The sequence below is a fragment of the Vigna unguiculata genome, chromosome 7 (assembly GCF_004118075.2).
Source record: "Vigna unguiculata cultivar IT97K-499-35 chromosome 7, ASM411807v1, whole genome shotgun sequence".
Lineage (NCBI taxonomy): Eukaryota > Viridiplantae > Streptophyta > Magnoliopsida > Fabales > Fabaceae > Vigna > Vigna unguiculata.
In genome coordinates, this window is record NC_040285.1 from 4,025,109 (window position 1) to 4,050,371 (window position 25,263).

The window sequence follows — 25,263 nt, forward strand, 5'->3', positions numbered from 1 at the left end:
TTCTAAAAGAAAAGAAATTTTAAAAATTTTAAAAAAATAATTTTTTTAAACAAAAATTAAAAAAAAAAAAAAAAAGAAGCTGACACGTAACCCTGTGTTAATTTTATATTAATGGAAATGACCTTGTTACGGACCTAATTAAGACGAAGTATTTTAACCAAAAAAATATATATGACCAAGTTTCTCCTAAATTATTTTAGAGAAAAATAAAATAACAAAATAAACTTATCTATTGATTAAAATTAATTAATTTGTACATTCGACACAAATGTTTCAAATAATCTATAAAAACTATATTTATCTATTTAAAAATATATTAAAGAAACTTCTCCAAACACCGCGATTTGAAGAAAAAAATGTCCACGTAAAATAAACGAGTTTTCATGGTGATCATCCAGATCTTAAATTTGTGACGGAAAAGGACATATTGCGATTTTATTTTATTTTATTGTTATTTTTTAATTTATTGTAGAATTATTTTATCGATTATGAGTATGTCTATTTTGGACATTATACAAAAGTTGTTTTAAAATACAATTTTCCATTATTTCTTTAAATGAGGACCGAGTTTAAGATTTTTGGTTGATGTCATGCTTTTAAATTAACTTTTGTAAAGAAAATGACTTGTATTTTGTTAATTTTGAATGAAGATTTCAACAAATAGAAAAGAAAAAACAAAAATTAAGGGAGTCAATGTAGTATATTATATTTGAATACATGAGACAATGATAGACGACATAGGGTATTATACATTGATCCCATGTTTATTGACATAAGTATAAAGGCTAAGCCACACTAGTTTAGTTTACACACGATAAAGAAAATAGTTTGGAACAGATTATATGTCTAGATGGACATTCTTTAGTGCAGATTATTTGCTCCATGCAGCTGATATGTTCTGCTCGGAACAACTTGGAGAACACCTGGTTGCTCTGCACAATATCAAGTGTTAAAAAAATTAAACATGCATCCACTACTATACTATTCATAGGAGGAAACATTTTCCACAATGAGAAGAATCAGCACAAATAGTAATAAATCAGCACAAATAGTAATAAATCATTTGCAAGACAAAATAATATCAGTGATTCAATGAGTCCTTAAGTTACTTCAAGTCTTTTAACTTCTAGGATTAAAGTTTTTGTCCCTCAAATTTTACTGAAATTTAAAATTAGTCTCTTTTCAAAAATTTTGACCAATTTAATCTTTCATTTATCAAAATACGTGAATTTAATTCTTTTAATCAAATTTTGTTAAGTTTATGTGACATTTCAAAAATATTTCATGATAGTATTTGAATTATTTATACCGTTTGACACATTTTTGCTTCAATGTTAACTCAAATATTATTATAAATTACATTTAAAATGTCAAATAAATTTAATAAAATTTGATAAAAATGACTAAATCCACACATTTCTAAAAATGAAGAACTAAATTAGTATAAAATTTTGAAAAGACACCAATTCCAAAATTTAATAAAACTTGAGGGATGAAAAACATATTTAATTCTAACTTCTAAAATCATTCAGTGAACAATTTTTTACTGAAATGGAATGTTTATTCATACACACTTATAAAATCTTATGTATAACTACTTTCATTGTTCCTCATCCATCTAACACTTTTCAAATTCAGTTTTAATCCTAAAAAAAATGCCTTAGTTAGTTCCATCCATTGAATATGAAAATACTCCATTCTTTTTTATCCTCAAATGTATACTTTCTGGTGGTCTATAACTGCCATTAAGTACCAATTATAACAACTTTCAGAACAAAAGTAGGGTATTTTTATATTAGAAGAATGCGAATAGGACAAAAGGAATGAAAGACTAAACCAGAATTTGAAAAATTTTAGAGCGACAAAACACATATTTTACCCTATGATAGAGTAATAAAATAACATCTGAATTTCCTCCTCCATCTGTCTGTAGATGGGGAGAACCATGATTTCCAATAAAGCCAGAATTTGAAAAGGTCGAAATTCTCAGTATGTTTTAGGGCGCCTCTTAACCTTCTGTGAAACTTTAAGAGCATGGGAAAGAGCATTTTGTGGAAATAGACATGCATGGCACACACAAGAGCGTCATGAAAACTTTGGTTCAAAAAGTTCTATCAGTTGAATGTTTGAAACCCTTTTCACGAGATATCAGAGCATGAAAGAACATCACAATAGTGTTTCCCCAAAAGATCCAAAGACAATGCCAACCGGTTTAAGAGGGGTAACATGTTACATGTACTATAGGAATGCAAAGGTACCAGAAACAGCTCTCCCATCGATTACTAGTTTACTTGACTCAGGTTGTCTAGGAAAAATAATTAAAAAGATTTTGGTTTGAATCCGTTCCCAATATTTCATAATAAAAGCTGTGCATCGAGAGAATTCAGCTAAAAAAACAGATTCTGCATAAAAACTAAGCAAAAGCTAAGTGATACTTGTCTGACCAATTCCACAGAATTAAGTCATACTAACAAAACTAATCCAAGTTCCACCAACTACCTCAAACCAAAAGGATTATTATTGTTTGAATAATCTATCTTTAAACATTAAATAGAATCTGATAACAACAATCACATTGGAAACTATATAAATTAAAACGAAAGAACAAAGATCTCAGACATTCATCCAAAATATTTAAATGCAAAAACATAAAAGAGTCACTATATATCAGGGATTTTCAAGATAATAGTCATTAACCAGAAGGGTAAAAAATAAAGTAGAAAAAATGAAACACAAAACACCATGCATGTTAAAAGAGGGGGAAAAAACAGATTGAAAACAACCAAACTTACTTGAAATCTGTTCAACCTGCTCTGGAGTAAGCTTAGCAGAAAACCCACTAGCTGCAGATTTGTAACTATACAACAAAGCTTCCTTGGCAGCCTCCTCGCTGCAATCGTTAACCAATCACACCATTACGTTAAGAAAACACACACACTGAATCAATCAGGTCCCTTAAGTATTTACCTTTTCTCCTAAGTAATGTGGTTAAATTAAAGTATGAGTGAGGACAGCCGTCGCTTTACAACACTGGTTATATAGAATTGAATTAAAACTCAAAACTAATTTTCGAATATGGCATTGAAGCCTATCATATCAATTGTTGCTGGCTTTACGAGCCACCTGGACTACCCACAAACATTCAGTCTTACAACCTTCACATTCAACGGTCTTATAACCTTCACATTCAAACTATTGAATCCTTAGCATGAAAGGTTTATTGAAGATTCCATTTGACTAATAACATAAGCAAATTAAATTACATAAGCAAAAGAAAACACTCACCTTACAAACAAACTGATTTCATATGGTTGAGTTAGATCCTACACTCTAAACCCAAATTCTAAGCGCAGTCTATAAAGTAACAAAATCATACAAGTAGGCTAAGTATCAGAAATCATGTCACTTTGTTATGAATAATAATTTTATATAACACACTTTAGGTATCAAATTTTCTTCAAATTAGTCCCAATTCAGGACAAAATCGATATAATTCAATACTCTAGAGACCAACTATACAATCCCAACAGTGTGAAAACTACTCAAAAGAGAAAAAAATCGATGGTTTATTCTAGAATTAAGGCATTACACAGTTCAATTTGTGATTTCTTCACAGAAGCATATATCGAATAGCACGATTTTGTATGAAAAGAGCGAACCTGCCAAGAACAGCGGAGAGGGTTCGGATGTGGTAAGCCTCAGGCTCCTCATCCTGTGGCCTCTCGGTGTAGATGATGTGAACCGCCGGTGCAGGGGAAGAACCGGTGGCGTGCTGGTCCAGCGGTGTGGCGGCGGAATCCGACATTGTTAAGCAAACTGAAGCGAACAAAAGGAGGATTGCGAGTTCTGAGATTCTGAGGTTAAAGGGCGTGTCCATTGTGGTTTTGGAATCGCGTTTTATAAGGGAGAATAGAACGATGGAAGCAAAGCACACGACAACAGTTTTTCAAAGTTGCTTATCGCTTAAGTATGAAGCGACAACGCGTTGTGTTGGTGTCACCGCCTGATTCTGCCACGTGGAAAACGTGATTTGTCAACGTTCTTTCCTGCACAGATTCTGTGTGAAACAACGGGATTAATAAATTAAATAAGACACTATTTACGGAAAAATTATAAATACAAATTGTATTAAAACATATTTTGTACAAAAAAAAATGTTATATAAAAGTTTATTCTCTTAATTTAAAAAAAAAAAAACATATATCTTTTGTATTTGAATACAAATGTTCAAACCAATGAGTTTTCATCAAATCTATGCAAAGATTCAATTAACGAGAACATCCATAGTATCAAATGTTCTTCAAAAGAAAATTACCACAAACTACCACATTGAAATTAAAATATAAATTTTCAATTCAGCATTTCCCATAAAAATAAAATTTGGAAGTAGTGAAATTGAAGTTCCTAAAAAATTTTCCGAATTTGACATGAAAGCCCGATATTACTAATCAAAATATTATATTTTTTGAATGTTAATTATTTTAAAATAATTAAAGTCGGAAAAAGAATTATATTTGCATAAATATTAAAGAAAACGTTCGTTTAAGTGAACACATACTTTATAACATTAGATTCATTTCAAAATATAGTATGTCAATTTCATTTTAACATTATCTCAATAAATTGTGAATTAAATAAACATAATGAAATATGAATAAAAATTTAGGCTTAAATACATCATTGTTCTAATTTTTGTTAACTTTGTTCACTTCCATCATCATTTTATTGAAATTTTAAAAAAGGTTCTAATTTTGTAAATTGTAGTTAATTTGATATTTTTTTAGCCGTCGTTTAATATGTTACTTCGTGATTTTCTAATTTTATTTTTTAATTTAAAAGAAAATGTGTTCACGTGTCAACTCATCATTGTAACACGTGGTAGTGTAAGTGTCACGTATCAAGCTAATATTATTGTCATGTGTCATGTCCGTGTTTCGTGTCTTATATTCAATTCAGTCCCAATTTTCATTAAATTTATTCAATTTAGTCCAAATTTTTGTTATTTTTGTTCAATTTAGTTTTACTTTTGTCTCTCTCCAAATTGACCAAATTTATTTTTTATATAAATGTTATACATTATTTTTATTAAAATTCACATTTTATTAAATATTTTTTTCATTTATTTTATACCAAACTTTGACACGTGGCACTAACATTACCATGTGTCACAATGTTGACTTGACACGTGGACAACTTTTCTAAAATTAAAAAAATTAAAAAATTTAATTAAACCACGAAAGGACATGTGGTAGTCATTGTTCATCTTTCGTTAACAATTTAAACGGCATCTAGAAAAAGGACCAAATTTATTTTTTATATAAATGTTATACATTATTTTTATTAAAATTTACATTTATATTAAATATTTCTTTCATTTAGTCTCATACCAAACCTTGACATGTGACACTGACATTGTCACGTGTCACAATGTTTATTTGACATGTGGACAATTTTTTTTAAGTTAAAAAAATTAAGAAAATTCACAAAGTGACATATAGCCATCATTGTTCACATTTTGTTAACAATTTAAATGGGGTATAGAAAAAGACCAAATTTACCAAATTAATTTTTTATATAAATGTTATACATTATTTTTATTAAAATTCACATTTATATTTAATATTTCTTTATTTATTTTTATACCAAACCTTGAAAAGTGGGACACTACCACGTTTCACAATGTTGACTTAACGTGAACAATTTTTTTAAAATTAAAATAAAAACACAAAGTGACACATGACAGTCATTATTTACCTTTTGTTAACAATTTAAACGACGTCTAGAAAAATGACCAAATCGACCATAATTTACAAAAATTATTATCTTTTTGAACATTTTTAAAAAATGAGGACAAAAGTGAACAAAATTTACAAAAATTGAAACTAATAATATATTTAAACAAAAAAATTAAAAGGAACAAATCTCATATACATTATATTAAAACAAAAATGCAATGTGTTATTTTTCTTAAATGCTTAAATACAATAAAGTTTAAAATTATAGTATAAAGAAGGTTTTTTTTAATAAATGTTCTATAAATTATGAGTACATGTGCACTCTTGCTCAATTATTTTTCTAGCACGATTTGTGTTTTTGTCACTTTTTGAAATAGAAACTATGAAACATTACTTTCAAGTATCATATAAGTTGTATAGAGAAGAGAAGAGCATGTAATGTTACATGAAACACATTCAATGTTTCTCGATATCAAAGTTTGATAGAAAATATCAAAGAGAAGAAAAAGATATTCATCTTAGTTCAAAGCTAATCAAGAGGCAAACAAAGAATTACAAGAGTTACTTTTTCATGGACATATATAAAGACACTATTTGAAAAAGAAGATAAGAAGTATAGTCATTGCTTATAAGTACCAAAACTTTGTTGAAATTCTTCCTTGTTTTTAAAAAGCGTTATAAAAACATTATTTGTGTTTTTTTAACAAATTAGTAGATCGACTCTAAACCTTGTATACATAAAAAATTACATGTCTAGTGAGAGCAAATTAGGATAATTTGATCACCAAAAAGCATTGTACTTGTCTTGAACTAAAAATACTTAGTTTAAGCTAAAAGTGATTTGTGAAAATAATATTTAAACGAAATAAATTATGAATGGTTAAAATCCGATTAAAATTTATAATAAATTTAGATATTTTTAATTGAATACTTATTATTATTGATATGAAAATTTAAAATTTATATATTTTTTAATCGAGTACTTATCAAGTTTTATCGGTGTATATTAAGTATTCAAAACATTTATATTTTGAATTTAGCACATGTTATTTGATTTTTCAATATCAATCAGGTGAAGTGATTGTTATCTCACTTTGTTATATTTATTACTTTTCTCTACTTAAAGAATTGTGAAGTTATGTATTTTATATAAAAATAATTTTGAGTGGTAGTGAACGTGATAGTCTTGGTTGCTGTAGGTTGGCCATCAAAGAGTATGACCACATCGGTTCCACTAATAGGGTAATAGAATGATTTCTCTTGTTATAGGTGCTAACATAGAAAGTATAATGATCTTATTATCTACCATGTATTAAAAATATAATAAAGTCATTCATATTTTATATTAATTGCAAAATTACTTTTTATATTATCCATATAACCAAACTCGTATTTCATGAGAGACAATTAAAAAAAATAATAAGGTAAAATAACACAATAAAAATTGAATTGAAAAATATACAAGTTCTGGATACTCAATGTATTAATAAAATGGTTAAGTATGTTTTTTTAATTTTGGAATTAGTTTATTTCGAAACTTTAGACCAATTTAGTCATTCATCTTTCAAAATACATGAATTTAGTCATTTTAATCAAATTTTGTTAAGTTTATTTAACATTTCAAGTACGTTTTATAATAGTATTTGACTTAACATTACAACAAAAATGTGTCAAACAGTATAAACAACTCAAATACAATACTGAAATGCGTACGAAATATCAAATAAACCTAATAAAATTTGATTAGAATGATTAAATCTATGTATTTCGAAATATGAATGATTGAATTTGTCCAAAGTTTCGAGATGAACTAATTCTAAAATTCACTAAAAGTTAAGACACCTCCAAAAACATATTTAACGCTTAATAAAACTTAATAGAAATACAATTAAAAATGCTCAAAATTTTAAAGCTCGATTAAACCTCTAACATAACATTATTATTATTTTATTCATCCTAATATCCATCTCATATTTAAGAAGAATGCGTCATGAACGAGGTGTCATTTAAATCAATCTATCTTGAAAGTTGTACTTCAAAATTGTACGAAAGTCTCCTATGCCTAAATAAATTTGTATTGCTTTTGCGTGCCTATAACAACTTATACATGCATTGTTATATCAACAATTGGTAATTTCATCGTTGAGTGATCTTTTTCCACTTTAAGAAAAAAAATATTGGGAAGGGATTATTAGATTAAGAAAATAACAATAAAATATCTTTTTTTATATAGAAATACATACCATGTTCAATCAAATATTCTAAATTATATAAATACGTTCACTACTATTTAATTAAGATATGTAAAAAATATTAAAAATATAAACGTGGTATTTAATAAAGTGCTTTCTTACAATTTATTGAAAAATATGTATTATTAAAAATTCAGAATTTTTGGCAGACTATTTTTTTTTTTCTAAATTCCGACTTCGATAACTTCCACGTAATTTGTCTATTAAACAATCTCATCTAAACCTTTGAATTTTGAGACTTTTCTGGCTATGTTTCCTTTTATAGTATCTTTTTATATCACACGTTATCTCTTAATATCTTTACTAGAGGTGTATAAAAATCTCGTGCAGTACATAATAATCTTCTTTTTAAATATCATTATAATGAATTTCTTATTAAATTAATAAACCAATTAGCATGATAACAAACAAACTACTATTGAACTTATTGTTTAATCCTAGGAATATAACTAACATGTTCGTGCATAAAAGTATGAAAATATACTTTAAAATCAAGGTTAAAATACTCTAAGTTCACTTTTTTTCTAAAATCTCAAATAGATTTTAAGATATTTTTTAGTTTCAATTAGGTCCATATTTTTAAAAAATGCATAACAATTAGGTTCATTCTGTTAGTATGATGTTAACCGTGTTAAGGATGTATCACGTGTCAGCTCCTCATTTTTTTATTTTTTTTTAGAAGTTTTGATTTTTTTTTTGAATTTTTGATTTTTTTTTTAAAAATTATTTATGTCACTTGTCACGTCAATATTGTGTCCATGTTAAGTCATTATGGTGACACGTGTCAAGTCATTGTCTTAATATTTGGTCCATATATTTGTTATTTTGATTACATTTTAGTACCATTTTTTAAAAAAAATTCAATTTCATCTCTCCAAATTGAAACCAAATTTAACTTTTATATAAATATCATAATGATATTTTTATTATAAGTAATAATTTTGTGACATATTTTTAACAATATTAAGTTTATTTAAATTTAAATTTTACATTAAGTATATTTATTTTAACTTGTTACAAAATTGTTTTAAAATTTTATATTTAAATTTATCAAATGGTTATTTTTAAACCAACTCTAACATTTGTATATAAATTATTTAAGACAATTTTATAACAAGTTAAAATAAATATATTTAAAATTTTAAAACAAAATATAAGTAAAGTTTAATGTAAAATATAAATTTAAATCAACTTAATATTATTAAAATGTTTATAAAAACATCATTATAAAATTTATATAAAAGTTAAAGTTGGTCTCAATTTGGAGGGGATGAAATTGAAAAAGTTTTAAAAAATTATGAATGGATCAAAATAACAAATATATAGACCAAATTGAGATTCAGACAATAACTTGACATGTGTCACCTTACTGACTTGACACGTGACACAATATTAATATGACATGTGACATAAATAATTTAAAAAAGAAATTTAAAAATCTAAAATAAAAAAAAAAAATATTAAAAAAATGAGGAGCTGACACGTGATACATTTTTGACACCGTTAACACCATACTAAAGAATAAAGTTATGCATTTTCAAATATATGGACCTAATTGAGACTAAAAAATCTTAAAATTTATTTGAGATTTTGAAACAAAAACATATACCAATGGAGTATTTTAACCTAAAATCAATTAGTAGTAAAAAAATGTGTTAATTTTAATTTTGACACTACACAAAATATTTATTTACGTTTGCTAATACTCTTAAAAAAAAAGAATATAAGTAACATTCAATCTACAACCACTTTAATCATACTCAAGTGCATTTTTATGAATTGAATTTTAATGAACTCGGTTAAATTTAGGGACAGGTTCATAAATTTCAAATCGATAAATCCAACCCAATTTAAATTAATAGTAAAATATTAATTATTTAACAAATATATCACAAAAAATGTTTTATTATATGAATATTATTTAATGTATTTATATAAGTAATGTCATTACCATACTGAAAACATAAAAATATGCATCTCAATGTATATTTTTATTAAGAAGTTTTTTTAATATTATTTAGATTGAATTAAATTCGAAGCTTTAATTTTTCAATTTTGTATTATTTCATAGATGCTATTAGTTGCATGAATCTTGGATTTATAATATTATGATTGTAAGATAAATTCTCTCAAATTTCTTATTAACTAATTTTGTCATAAAAAAAATATAGATGAGAGTAAATTTTTTATAAAGGATTTGTAATATTTTATAATAAAATAAATTATTTAGATAACAAATTTTGAAGAAAATTAAAATTTTAAAAATCTATAGAAATTTATTAAAATTAGAGAACTCTAAATTCTATCTAAAATGTAAAAATTAAAAAATTTTCATAGTTCTCGTATATCAAATGTGTTTCTTTTTTCCTATATTCTCACTTTAACTTGATCTCAATTGGGATAGTGTGGAGTCAACTTTTATTATAGGTTAAAATACTTTCTTGGTCCTCATTTTTGTACCAAAATCTCAATTTGATTCTCGTATTTTTATTAGTCTTAATTAGGTCCTCAATTTTGTAAATTAGTATTAATTAGGTCATTTCCGTTAGTGTAAAACTAACATAGTTAAGTAAGTGTCATGTGTCAACTCTTCATTTTTTTGAATTTTTTTTGAATTTTTAAATTTTTTTAAAATTTTTTATTTTTTTTAAAATATTTATGTCATGTATCACGTTTGTAGTGTGCCACGTGTCACATTTATATAAAAATTAGACTTGGTCTAAATTTGGAACATATAAAATTAAAAAAATTTTAAAAGAAAATTGGGATTGAAATCAAATCAAATTAACAAATATGAGGATCAAATTGAGATTCATACAATAATTTGACACATGTCACCATATTAGATTGACACGTGACACACTACAAACGTGACACGTGGCATATATTTTAAAAAAAAATTAAAAATTTAAAAAAATAAAAAATAAAAATTCAAAAAAATGAGAAGCTGACACGTGACACCTACTTAACGATGTTAGTTTTACACTAACAGAAATGATCTAATTGATACTAATTTACAAAATTGAGGACCTAATTGAGACTAATAAAAATACGAGGACCAAATTAAAATTTTTGTACAAAAACGAGGACTAATGAAGTATTTTAACCTTTATTATAATGTTGTCAACTCAAATGAGATTGAAACATCATAACCTTGATAATATATTATACATACATCAAACAAAGTGTATAAAGCAGCTTCTAATAAAGAAGTTAAATTTAGACAATAAAAAGATAAAAAGGACAATACATATAACAACATCTCTTAGAAAGTGATTAAAGCAAAATAGACAACATTGTCTACCAATAGATTATTGATTTACTTTCATACTATCATGAGTTTTATATATAAAAAAAGTTAAAATATAAATAATTTAAATTCAATATATCAATTTCTAAAAATTATAAGGTAATGAATATATTCCTACAACATTTCAAATTATCTTACACATATTCAAGTCCGTAAATTCTTTATGCAAGTTGTATTCTTAAAAAGCCTTTAAGAATCCTCAAAACTATTCGTATTAAATATATATTTTTTAATTTCAATCCAATGTTCGATTTTCATCTGAATAGATTTTTTTTTTTTCTAATTCTAAATTCTTTAAGTAAGAATTAAATATGAATAATTTTTTTATAGAAAATTAAAATTAATTATCATAATTTTAGGGACCATAAACTTTTTCAAGACAATAAAAATGCATACATTTCGATATCCTTTTATCCATTCCAAGAGTAGTTAAAGCATAAATTATATATTGATTTTCTACAATATTTTTACTACAGCTTAGGTTTTTCTTATAATTTTGCACTGATCCGTTGTTAACAACAGAAGAAATGTCACCATGAAGCTACATGTCATGATTTTTACAAGCTATATACACTGTACCCGGTGTGTCAGTGTCACCATCACGATATCCACAAGTTGTGCATGTTATGCAGTTGGATCATATCAGTACCCTTCAGGGACATCTTGTAGAGTTCTTTGATCTTTCCACCATCTCCAAATCTGCTAGAAGTCGAAGATGGTTGACAAGTAGTTTTGTTTGCACTCGATGAAAGTAACGTGGCCAACATTTTCTTCAAAAGCATCTGTAACTGACTCCAATATTTTGCGTGTAATTCGGGATATCTATTACTGAAAGTGTCCTCAGTAGTATCTGAAACATGGCGCCCTTCAAGCATATGGGCCAAAGCTGATTCCAGCACCTGAAACAAAATTCTGGAAGAATTAGCGGATGACAGAAATATATACACACCTCATTAATGAAATTTTGATTGGTATATCAAAAACTAAATTTCAATAAAATCTAGAGTGAGGTCTTCATTATTAATGTATAATTTTAATGAATATCACAAGATATTTACGGCGACTAATTGATTCAAAAAAATGCAAGTCAGAAATTTCATCATGTTATGTATTCTTTGATCCACCTTATTCCCAGGGTGGTCGAGTTTGTCAACTAGAGTACTTCAGCACATTATGCAGTTGACATCACAATAAAACATATCTAAGATATCAATTTGACCCAACACGTCGGAGACATTTTTTACCAAGTTTCTGAGGAAGTAATTCTAAGTTGCAAATACGGAACCTAATTTCGTGAATTTTATAATACTTTTGTAGCTGGGAAGTGCCTAAGTTACTTCTATAAGTTGACAAATAAATCAATGTATTCTGCCCAAGTATGTAAATTCTCAAGGAGTCTTTATTAGTAACACACACATGATATTAGATAGAATAGAGCAACAGAAAAGGTTAATGATGGAATTAAATCATCTCAATGAATATTTCAGTAAAATATAGAAATAAAGAATTTAATTAATGTGTAAAAGAAGTACGGGACAATACCACATTGGAGTGTAAATAGCTTGAAAGGCTTAATGAAAGAGCTGATCTCTCCATAACAATAGTCAAATACATATTAGGATGAGTTGTAGGGCCATAGAAGTCCAGCGCTTTTTGCCAGTTCCTCTCTGCCAGAGATGCATACTGTTTTACTCGCTGTAGAGCACTATTTTCTCCTTTTTGCAAAATGCTTTTCTTATTTCCAGAATTCATAAATTTCAAACAACAGTCTCTCTGATAGCAAGCCAACTGGAAGTAAGCATATGCAGCCTCCTGTTTGCGCAGTTCACCAAGTGACTCATACACAGATAACGCTTCCCTAATGGCCTCATTAGCTGAAATCTCATGCTTTCTCAAATCTTTTCTGGCTTTTCTGTCTTGGGGCTTCGTGTGACTTACACATGTATCTTCCAGTGATCCATCTTCATAAACTGCTGTAGTATTTTCTCTTGCCAAAAGCATTCCAAGCCGCAGATAAGTATGAGCAAACTGTGTATGTGCCTCATTCCTCAAGCTGCTTGTCACAGAATCATCATGATCATTCATGGCATTCAGTTCTAACCTTGCTGCCCCATAATATCTAAGGGATTCTAAATATTTCAGTTTTGCAGTTTCCAATGCATGATTGTATGCACTGTGGAAAATATTATGTAGCTTAAGATTCTCTATTTTAGATACCATCTCCTCAGCCAATGCACGTCTGCCATGGCCTAAATTACAGTTTATTAATATTATGTTGGTATGATCGGAAACTTCTCTGAATGCATCTATAGCATCTGTAAATGCTAGTTCAGCCTTAATTGACTCTTTATTCTCAAGTCTGATTCGGCCCAATTCATTGCAAACCCACCCTTTCTTTTTAACCACGGATTGTAACTCAGACAAACTATTTGGAAGTTTAAGTAATGCTTGTCTAGCTTCTTCATAGCACTTTAGAGCAGCTATAAGATTTGACTCTACACTTCCCACTAGAGGTTCAACTAGGTACTCAAATATCCCACCATTTTTTAGTTTCTGTGTTTCAGTTGAATTATTTTCTGGTTGAGAAACAACACTAGAACATGAGGCATCCATCTCTGAGGATCCCTCAAGAGTTCTAGGGTTTATAGCAGCCAAAGATTCGATTTCCATTCTACTCTCAGGAGTATCTGTCTGATTCAGATCTCCACCATAATGACTATGCTCAATGTATTTGTTGTCAAAATCTTTTCCATTGTCCCTGCCATTAATCAACTCGTCTCCTGGGTCTTTTGGAGGCGAGTAATTGGCATTTTTAGCAGATAATCGTTTACTATGCTTTCTACCATGAGTCATGAGGCCCACAGCTGCACTACTACTGCTTGCACTGTTTCCACTGCTAGCTCTGTCACTCTGGCAGCTGCAGTTTACCAAGGAACATGAACTGCAGTTCTGATTCATTTGAACCAACTTCTTTTTCAGCCTTTTAACTTCCTTCACAACCTCAGATGACATTCTCAATTCTCTGGTTGCAGGTCTTTTCAGATCTTGTATTGAAATTTCTTTACCTTTTATCCTATGGAATTCAATATAAATATCTCCCACTAGTTCCCATGCCTTTGCCCAGAAAAGGTAAACAGAAGACTTTCTTTCAATATAGCCACTAACAGTCTCATCTTTTACATCATCCCGCCATGTGTTTTCATTCAGATCAATGAGTTTTCTCTCTAAGGATGAGCCACTAGCCATTGAAGAAATAAATTTTGTGTCTTCAAGATGTGGAGGCATTGATCCATATACAGAACATGATAGCTGAATGACCTTTAATGCTTGATGCAGTTGGCCATCCTCCTTATAAGCTTCTGCAAGTGCCAAATACGATTCTCCAAGCAAAAGAACAAGCTTCCACAACTTATGATCCAACTTGGATGTGGGAAGCCATTCTCGAATGTCACAAACTTCAATACAGTCAGCATCTCCACAAGCACAAACAGAAAGATTAAAAGATGATGACGGTCTATCATGATTTTCAGTGAATTGATCCATCACCTCTGGTTCTGAGCTCTGAAGCTGTCGCATCCATCTCAGAGACTTAATGGCCTGCGAAACATGATGTACAGCAGCTAACTTAGATGAGATTGGATCGGCAACTGTCTGAACCACAGGTGTTGAAACTGGACACACTTCACAAACTGAAGAGCTAACATCAGGATACGTGAGTGGTACATCCTCTTCGTGATTGCTCAATTCTATGTTACTGACCACTATCAGTTCCCCAGATGAGGATTTGTGTCCTTCAGAAACCATCTTTACAGAACATTCTGATTCTAAGTGCTCAATCAGATTTCCATGTTCACCTGATTTGTCAGCAGCATGCAGATAAAATACCTCATGGGCACCTTCTCGTTCAGAATTACTGTTTTCAACATCCCAAGATGACTCTTTGGCTTCAGTAACAGTCAGTTCACACTCTAGGGCCAAAGATTCAGACGTTAAATTCAACTCATCATCATAATTTAAAATCAGCCTTGCAAATTGTTCATGGGCTATTGCTCGCACTGCCTGTTCAGTACAGCATGTATAAGAAATACAATTAACTTAACAAAGGATAAGTGGAAATACTACTAGGCAAAAGGGGTGTGAAATACATCAATTTTGTTGTTCCAAAAACATACCAGATGGTCTGAATCATCAAGAAATTCCAAACACTTTCTAAAGAACCTTACACACCTAGCCCTATTTGTAGCAGCCTACAGCAAAACAGAGAGTAATTAGTAAAAAATTAGTAGAAACTACCAAAAGCAGCATTAACCCAGAAATATGTTCCATTTTTTCACACCATTGATAGTGAAAGCCTGTGCGCGATTCGATAAAGGAGAGTTCCCAATGAATATACTGCATCACTTCGACCCCTACTGATTGATGATGGCAAGGACCTTGAAGAGTCATCACTATCATCTGATGAACGGTTTTTGGGGATAACGGAAAGATCAAAAAGTTGTATATCATCTTCACCAGCACCTTTATAAAGCTGTAAAACTGTAAGTCAGATTTCCTACAACTAATAAGGATAATAAATTTGTTAAAAAATTAACACAGTAAAGCTAAAAACAACAAAGATATAAATGTAATGAAAAAAAAAATAATAGTACCCAATAAGCTCCAGGATCCTGTTTGCAATTATCCTGAAGGAATCTCAAAACAGACAAACCATTTTGCTGTACAACATGAGGATGAAATGCAGGTGTCCCATCCTCTGATATCCCTTTCAAAAGAAAAATATCATCGGTTTTCAAAAGCTCATACCCCTGAACAACACCATTGCGATGATAACATATAGCCAACTCAGGTACACTTGCCATGACATTGTCTAACCATGCTTCAAGCCAAGTCAAAGGTGTGACCTACAAAAATTGGGAAAACTTAAATATCAACAATCTGCTAATACAGAGTTTGACGCATCACCTTTTTTAGAAGAACGTTGCTCACCTGTCGTGTGACATCCCATAAATGCAAGCTCACAGCAACATACTTTTCATTACTGAATAAAAGTAGATCACTTCCCAAGAGCATGCGGAAGTTATGAAACTGCCAGAATAAAATCCTAAGAAAGCTATCATTACCAACTTTTCTTTGTTTTTCAGATTCTTGCATTGATGATCTGGGTTTTTCACCAACTTGTGACACCTTTTTCACTGGACTCCGGTTCTTATTTCTCCTGTTCTTCTTGCTACCCCAATAGAAGTTTTCCGATTCAACCTGTGAGTACTCAGAATGGCAATTGTATCCTTCAGCTTGAACAACATCATCATTTTGTACCACAATATGGGGCGGTTTCCCTCCGGGAAGTACAGAAGAATTTGATTGATCTTCTGATGGAACATGATGTGTTGGTGGACAATCACATGCCTCCATTCTGACTGAATGCATAGCAAAATTCAAGAATAAAGATTGATCCGCACATTTTGCTTGATTGTTATGCCTCCTTATAAGTTTTTCTCCCTCTTCAACGTCTGGCCTGCACTTCATAAATACTTCGTCACTATTTAATCAAATGCTTGAATATTGTTTGGAATATTGTAGTTATGTTATATGTTGTGTAAATTAGGGATTTTATGAACTGCATAATTATATAACCGTTGTACTTAAATAAAAGCCTCCTCCCTGTAGTCAACAAAGATTCATTCACATGACCTCCAGTTTTTCTCCATGACAAATAGTAGGTTGCCAAAAACATAGAAAAATAAATAAATAAGTCAATTAGCAAGCTTCAGAATAAAAAATGATGATTAACCTAGCACAAACTAATAACCAAACATTCTTAACTAAGATTTTTTTTGCCCAGATATAGTTGAATCCGTGTAAAACATCTGAATGAGTTCTAAGAAAAAAATCATATTTTAAGTATCATAGATCATAAACTAGAATGCACAATTTATACACAGTGGATACAACAAAACCAGAATATGCGACTATTTAGCTGTCTGTACATTTCCTTGCTTGTTGAATCTTATAATATCGTAATCACCAATGGTTAATGATTTCTTCTAATGAAAATAAAGATTCCAATTTCTAAAGAGACAAATATATCATCAATCAAAAGACAAATGTCAACAGCAATTGTAAGGGGCCACAATCAAGTGGGAGTTAGTCATGGCAACAAAATGAAGTCCAGAGTGGTCAAATACACACCCTGTGAACTAGAATGCAAAATTTATACATGGTGGATACAATAAATGCAGAATATCAACTATTTAGTTGTCTATAATACATTTCCTTCCTTGTCTAAGCATATAATATTGTAATCATCAACTACTAGTATTTTCTCTTGGTCAAAATATAGATTTCACTTCTTATTGCTTCAAAAGCCAATGTATAGGGAAGCTCAATTTTCTAAAGTGAAAATCTCATCATGAATTACAAGACAACTGCAACAGTAACTATAAGGGGCCACAATTAAGTGGAAGTTAGTCATGGCAAAACAATGAAATCAAGAGTTGGTCAAATATACACCCTGTGAACTAGAATGCACAATTTATACATGATAGACGCAATAAAACCTAATTCCTTCCTTGTTTAAGCACATAGCATTGTAATCTTCAACTGCAAATATTTTGTTTGCATCAAAATAAAGAATTTGGTTTCGTATTACATCAAAAGAGAATAGACAGGGAAGCTCAATTTTCTAAAGTGAAAAAAAATTATCATGAATCAAAAGACAGTCAGCAAAATGAAGTCATGAGTAGGTCAAATACATACCCGGTGTTTAAAACAAGAGTATGACCAATGCGACGAACGGCAATTGATAGTCGAGCCTTGGAATATGGCATTTTAAATATCTGCTTTAAAATGTCTACTGGGGCAATGACATCAATCTCATCTCCATAATCAACCAAGCCAGACACTGCAAGGGCCTCACATTTCCTATTGAAATTTGATGCAACAGCAGTGCCTTCCGAAGGAAAATCTGTCAACAACAAATTGAGATTTAGAAAAATTGAAATATCTAGCGTATGAATCTACCATAAGGAAATGGAAACCAACCATACACTGGTATTTCACAATAGCATGCATTTGTATTTCATTACAGCACTCTTTTTTCAGTGACTAATAATGAGAACAGTATCAACCCAAGAAGGAATTATAGATTTAACTCTCTCAATGTGCTGGAAAGAAATAATACATGAACAGTGTGTTTGGTTTGTGAGAAATGCAAAGGGGAAGAGCTCCATTGAATAGATTTGCTTCATTTGTGTTGACATGGTCTCAAAAGAGGATTAAACCTGTTTGATTCCTGATTAAATTTGATTTCGTATTTATTCCTGTATAGCTAATTAACTAGTAATCATTCAATTCCATTTTAAGGTAATTCATTATTGTCATATTTTCTTTCCTTTATTAGGATTTTGTTACCCTGTTTTAGGATATCACCTTAAGTAGTTCCCCTTTATAAAAAGGAAAAATCCCTGCAAGTTATTTCCATTCAAAAACAATACTCCATATTTTCAACTTGGTACCAAAGCACAACCTCTGTGCCTCTGATATGCAGAGCCCTGGGTGACAGCTCCTCAGCCACCACCGATGATCAAAATTTGCATCCTCCAAAATAGGAGCAGAAGGTTGTTTTCCAGTGATTCTAATTCATTTTAAATCACCTCTTTTTGACTTAATGGGTTAAACTATCTCCAGTGGCCCCAATTTGTTTGGATATATATCCATGGTAGAAGTTTAGATAACTCACTGGCAGGCAACTCAAGCTCAACACTACAGATCAACAATATGATGTGGGTTGCTGAAAACTCCATGCTTATGACGTGGTTGGTGTCCACAAAGACATCAGTAGCAACTACATGCGTTATTCAGCAGCCAGAAAATTGTGCGATAGTGTCACAGAAGTATACTCAGATGTTGTGAATAAATCTCAGATATATGAACTCAACTTACAGGCCAGAGAAATACAGCAATGTCACAAGATACTTCCACTCTTTGAAGTGGGTGTGGTAGAAGCTAGATCTCTTAAGAAATTCTCAAGTGGAAGTCAACCGAGAATGCCAAACACCACCAACAAACAGGGGAAGAAGGATGAATACTTCAGTTTCTTCCAATCTCAATGAAAAGCTAGATGAAGTTTATCGTAGAATCACAGGGAGAGCAACATTGCCTTCATTAGGTGAAACCTTTGAAGAGATCAGAAGAGAGGAAACTCACAGAACGGTGATGATGACAAAGACAAAAATAGATCAATAAACCACAAAACTCCTCAAATCTCTAGCATGATCATGGCAATAAATCACGTCACACCCGAGAAACATACTAGAAAATTCACGGGAGACCAACACAACTAAAGGGCAGTAATTTAGGTTCTAGATGAAGACCTAAATTTGGCCTTACAACTCATGAGGCAGAAAATACCTCTTTACGTGAGGAACAAGTTGATGAATCGACAAGGTTGCTTAAATATAGCTCGCTATTGTATTGGTTCTCTAGTACAAACAAAGTAATTTTGGTACCTCCGATTCTTTTACTTGCACCTCAAACATGTGTGTACCATGCATCATGGGTTCAAGTGCTTGATCAACCTTTCTTATTTAAAACATATTTCCTTCTTGTGGAAATAAAATATTAGAATGAAAGAAATACTACGCTATCCAAAAACATTTACTTAAATGTGCAACATGCACTGAAATTCTCAGGAAATCTCTCTATTAGTAAAATTTGCAAGGAATCCAATTGTAATGAGAAGTTCTCTATTACTCATTACATTTTTCAGGACTGGACATCAGGGAAGATGATTGGCAATGCTAAAATGACAAATGGTCTTTATTACTTTGAAGATGTTTTCGAGAATAAAGTAGCCCAAGGTCTTACAGTTATTAATTCTTCCCCTGTGTGGGACTAAATAATGCTGCAGCATAATAGACTGGGGCACATCATAAACATTTGTTTCCACATTTATTGAAAAATGCTGATTTTATTTGTTTCAATGGGAAAGTTGTCTTCTAGCTAAAAGTCATAGAACTCCTTACTCTTCTCAACCTCGTCACGCATTTAAACCTTTTCATTTAATCCAAATCAATGGTCAAGGTCCATAAAGAATTAAAACCCAATTTGGAAATAAAACAGTTTGTAACCTTTATTGATGATCGCACTGGGATATGTTGGATTATTAGAATATTAGAATAAAAGAAAATAAGACATTTTCTTCTGTCTCTTTGTGTCTTGCTGTTACATTGTTTCTCTCTAATTTGTTTTTCCCGCTGTCTGTCCCCTTTGGTGAGTCTGTTTTGGGTGTTTTGGTCTTTTTGCTTTCAAGGGTAGCTTCTATACAGGCTCCCTTTGTATTCTGCTTTATATCACATCAGTTTCTCTGAGATGGATCTACCTTATGCATTAAAATCTAGTATCCCTAATATATTTAAATGTTTTTCACAAATTGACAAAAAAAAAAAATCTCTATTTTCAGAAGTGACAACACTGAATAATTTAATAAGAATCTCAATTAATTCCTTCAAATAAAGGTTTAGTACAAGCATATTTAGGCCTTTGGGTCACACTTCAGGCTTAGTACCAGAAAAATGCATGATGCAAGTTTCAGCAAGTTACTGTCAGAATTGTGTAACTTATTTGGATGGTTTAACTTGTTAGAATAGGTTAACTAATACATAGTATTACCTATCTGACCCATATGTGTAGGATTAATCATTAACTTTTTGTGTATCTTTGATATAAGGAACTCCATAAATGAATGAATGATCTAAGAGATGGATTACTCTTTTAAGCATACTTTCCATGCTTTTATCTCAAGTTGGTATCAAAGTAGGTGGATCCTGCTTTGTTTGTCACTGTCCAGTGAGTCCACTGCCAGCCACCATTGTCATTTCTCTCCGACAAGCACCTAGTTGAGTTCATCTCGTTGAGGGACACAAAACCCAAGCGTAACTGGTCACCATTGTTCCCCATCGGCCACCACAGTTTTTTCTACTGAGCACCACTCCGAGGAGCAGGTAACCCCACTAGTCATGGAAACAGATTCCTCGTCATGCATAGCCACATACATCTTCACATGGCCAACCTGTGCAGTCCACCCACCACTTCCAATCACTGGAACAATGGTGTGTCCCTCTTGTCCCTCCCCCAACATCCTTTTCCTCCTTTCCCACTAATTAGACTTCAGGACGCCATTTGAACACCTTGTAAGTTCGTCTTTTACACCTATGGTCTCTGTTTCTAATCTGCAATGGCATCTGATCTGTCCACTGATTTTCTGGTCACCCACACTTCAAAGAAGCTTTAAAGGAAATTTTTTTTGTCTCAGTATAGGTTGAAATGTGGTTTGTTGGCAAGTTTTCATGACCTCTCAAAAGAAGATGGTAATAAAATGCCATCAGACAAATTTGAACAGTGGGAAAAGATGGATTTTCATCCTTGTAACTTGTTGTGGCAATCTGTCTAACCCAACATACACTGAGAACTCTTAGAGTATTCAAATTGTGTCACTCTTTTTGGAAGAAGGCTAAGAGTATATTTGCAAATGATATTTAACACCTCTATGACATCTCTTAAACAAACACAATTCTAACATTTACTACCTCAGTTTGGCCATCCATCTGATAGTGTAAGCTTGAGGTGCCTGGTAGTCTAGCTGATTTGTCCAAATAGGACTAATGAAGGCATTGTTTCGAGCAAACAATAGTCTATGTTGGCCTGGCATCCATGCTAGGCTGCAATCACCATAGAATCTGTGTCAACTATTAACCATCTGACAGACAGTCAGCACTGTTAGTAATAGACCAGCATCCCAACTTTCCATTATCATCTTTTTATTCCTAACATAGACCCTAATAATTGGAGACCCAATAACAATAACCACCCTTGGGCCCGAAAAATAAGTTTCACAATATCCTCAAAGTTTAAAATAGGAAAAAAGGTCCTAAACATCTGATGCTAATTCCCATAAATTCTCACAATCAGAGAGATTTCTGACACTTATCAGCACCTTGGCCCCTCAAGAAGACCAATCTCTAAAATTCAAAACCTGTGAGGTTGAACCTCTATAACTGAGTAATCGCTGAGAATATGTTTCCAAAGAAAGTGCCTTCTTCAACACAGAAATCTGAAACACTGGATGCAATTGACTCACCAATAAGCACAACCATGAGCAGCTGGGCCAATACTTTTGAAAATCTGGAATGAGACATAATTTTGGGCTTAACTCCCCACTGGTTGCTTGTGACTGTAGTTTGAATCTGTGAGGTTGAAACTTTAGAAAAACCTACTCTCCCTCTAACTGGACCTCAATCCTTGGCTTACTAGATTGGACTTTCATCCTTGAGTCCCAAACCTCTACTGTCACCCTTGCTAACATAGACCCTTTTAACTGTACGTCAGCTAAAAAAGTCCCATTACTATAAGGCCAATAAATACAACAGATAGCATACTGATCTCAGAACCATGATATGACAGCCTTCACAAGGCCGTCAACTAACGTTCACTTCAAGACAACAACCAAAACTTCTCCACAAGGTGTGATAACAAGACTAAAGACTTTCACTTTATTCAAATATTACTAAAGGAGACTCTTTGTGGCGTACATTGATAGCATCCATTTTCAAATGATTACAACTAAATATATGCATCTAAATTCAATGAAAGTCCACAGAACTAAGAATGGAAAAAATAAAAATCAGATAACAAACTCTAAAAGAGAGAGATCAAATTACAATGAGAACTTCCATCAACACACCCTAAGTAGTATACTAGAATACAATGGAACTACAGATCAAGGAGACTCGTCAAATAAAGAATAAGACCCACCAAATTATGTTTTCCTATCATGTCAATTGCAATTTATGATAGCTTTGAATAACATGAAAACAAAAATACACAACCACCAAGTGCCAAAAGGTAGAATAGAACATATTCAACCATTGAACATGAATTTCCACTTATAAAATATAATTAGTTTGCTCCAGGGGTAAGGAGTAAGCACCTCCGCCGGTTGTCTTGGAGTGCACAGCGCCAACAGGAAGAACCTTGTCTGGAAAATTGGCCAGAAGCGGGGGAGTATTCAGATCAGTCTCAGTCGGCAGCATCCGGTAACGGTAACGCGGAGCATTCACCCTGAAACAATCACAAGCAACAGTTAATTCTCAAAACAAAACACATAATTCAAAAGAAAGCAAAAACAATTATTGAGTGAAAGACAGAGAGTATATGTGTGTGAATACGTTTGGGGAATGGGGAGAAGAGCCGAATGGAAAGCATGGTGGAAGGACTTGTCGGTTGGAACGGGGATTGAGCCGCAGAGAAACCCGACGGGTTTGGGAGTGGCGATTTCCAACGTTCCCACGCACACTAGTTCCCTGGAATTCTCCGAATTCGAAGAAGATGACGACAACTTCGCCATGTTGATTGCTCCCTAAAACTGCTGAGCTATGCGCGAAAGTGAGTTGAGACAAACAATTGAAAGCAAAAACCCTCGATAATGAATGCAGCAGGGATTGTGTTTGACGATTGGTTTCTGAGGTTTATGAGGTCGCGTGCACGCGCTCCTGAAGCAGTTATGGTTGATCTTAGATGATATGTTTCTGGATTTTTCCTTCCAATAGTTCTGTTCTTTGCCTCACTCCCTGCAATCACTTGGCACAAACATTTTCACAAAGCATCTACAAAAATATTCATAATGGTTATACTTATTCAGGCAAAAATACATTAAAGTTGGCCTAAAATTTAATCTGAGATGAGTGTCTATATATATAAAATTTAATTATGAAAATAGTTATTTTATCAAATTTAAATTTAAAATAATGATATTTTATTAGACTTAATGTTGAATTTTTAATATTTGAATCACTTGGCACAACCTTTTCATAATTCATTTACAGAAATATTTATAACGGTTGTACTTGTTCAGGCGAGATTACATTACAAGTTACGCTTAAAATTTGACGAGAGTGTATGATAAATTTAATTATGAAAATAATTATTTTATATTATTAAAATATATATATATATATATATATATATATATTGCTTTCTTATGACAATAAAAAAATAATAAAATTAAATATAAACATTTTTTTATAATTTTATTATATATAAATTTTATTTATTTTGAAGGTAATTTTGTTATAAAAATGGTTAAGTTTGAAAAACGGCTAAACAGAAAAAAATAGTAAATTTTAAAAATATTTTTATAGACTAAAATAAATAAAATAATTATTTTAATCTAAAAATTATTTAGAAAGTAAAATGGAAAAATAAATGTGAATACAAAAAGAAAACTTACATAATTTAAATTTAAAACAATGATATTAGAAAAATGTGCTTATAATATTTTTAGTTACAACTTATTTTTTAAAGACTTAATGTTATATTTTTAATATTTTGTCTGAATGTTTGTAATGTTATGTTGGAGTGATCTGGTAATAAAATTTTATTTTGTTACATTTTGGTTTTTAAATTAATAAAAAATGTATGATCACATAGAAATCATAATGAAAGGTAAATAATATACATATTTGACTTATATATATATATATATATATATATATATATATATATATATATATATATATATATATATATATATATATATATATATATATATATATATATATATATATATATATATATAAAAGAGATCAAACACTTCTAAGCGTCCAAAGTTTAATTATCGATACAAAGAGACCAAATATATTATAATTAAAAAAATAATATTTATAGTTATATATTAATTTATATATATATATATATATATATATATATATATATATATATATATATATTTTGAAGGGTTAAGAATATAATATTTTATTTTATGTACGAATATATAATAATCAAGGTTTTTTTTAGTTTTTATTTGCATTTTTGTGTTTTAAAAAAAAATATATGTATGTGTAATTTTAGTAGTTAATATAATTCAATGATATTTTGAACTTAAGAAAATTTATGTTTTTACTTTTTATAA

General features: G+C 30.7%; 2 protein-coding genes across 2 annotated transcripts; both read right to left on the reverse strand.

Moving 5' to 3' along the window:
• Positions 1–681: 681 nt before the first annotated feature.
• Positions 682–3,950, reverse strand: LOC114192545 (subtilisin-like protease SBT3.17). Its single transcript, XM_028082297.1, has 3 exons — positions 3,660–3,950; positions 2,793–2,890; positions 682–932 (listed from the first exon to the last, which is right to left on the reverse strand). The coding sequence occupies exons 1-3, from the start codon at positions 3,875–3,877 to the stop codon at positions 862–864; spliced, it is 387 nt and encodes a 128-aa protein (XP_027938098.1). The 5' UTR covers positions 3,878–3,950; the 3' UTR covers positions 682–861.
• Positions 3,951–11,697: 7,747 nt separating this feature from the next.
• LOC114191521 lies at positions 11,698–23,967 on the reverse strand. The gene is made up of 9 exons (XM_028080733.1): positions 23,522–23,967; positions 23,284–23,414; positions 18,054–18,261; positions 16,284–16,812; positions 15,947–16,198; positions 15,634–15,825; positions 15,470–15,544; positions 12,840–15,356; positions 11,698–12,196 (listed from the first exon to the last, which is right to left on the reverse strand). The coding sequence occupies exons 1-9, from the start codon at positions 23,698–23,700 to the stop codon at positions 11,897–11,899; spliced, it is 4,383 nt and encodes a 1,460-aa protein (XP_027936534.1). The 5' UTR covers positions 23,701–23,967; the 3' UTR covers positions 11,698–11,896.
• Between the last annotated feature and the right edge of the window lie 1,296 nt (positions 23,968–25,263).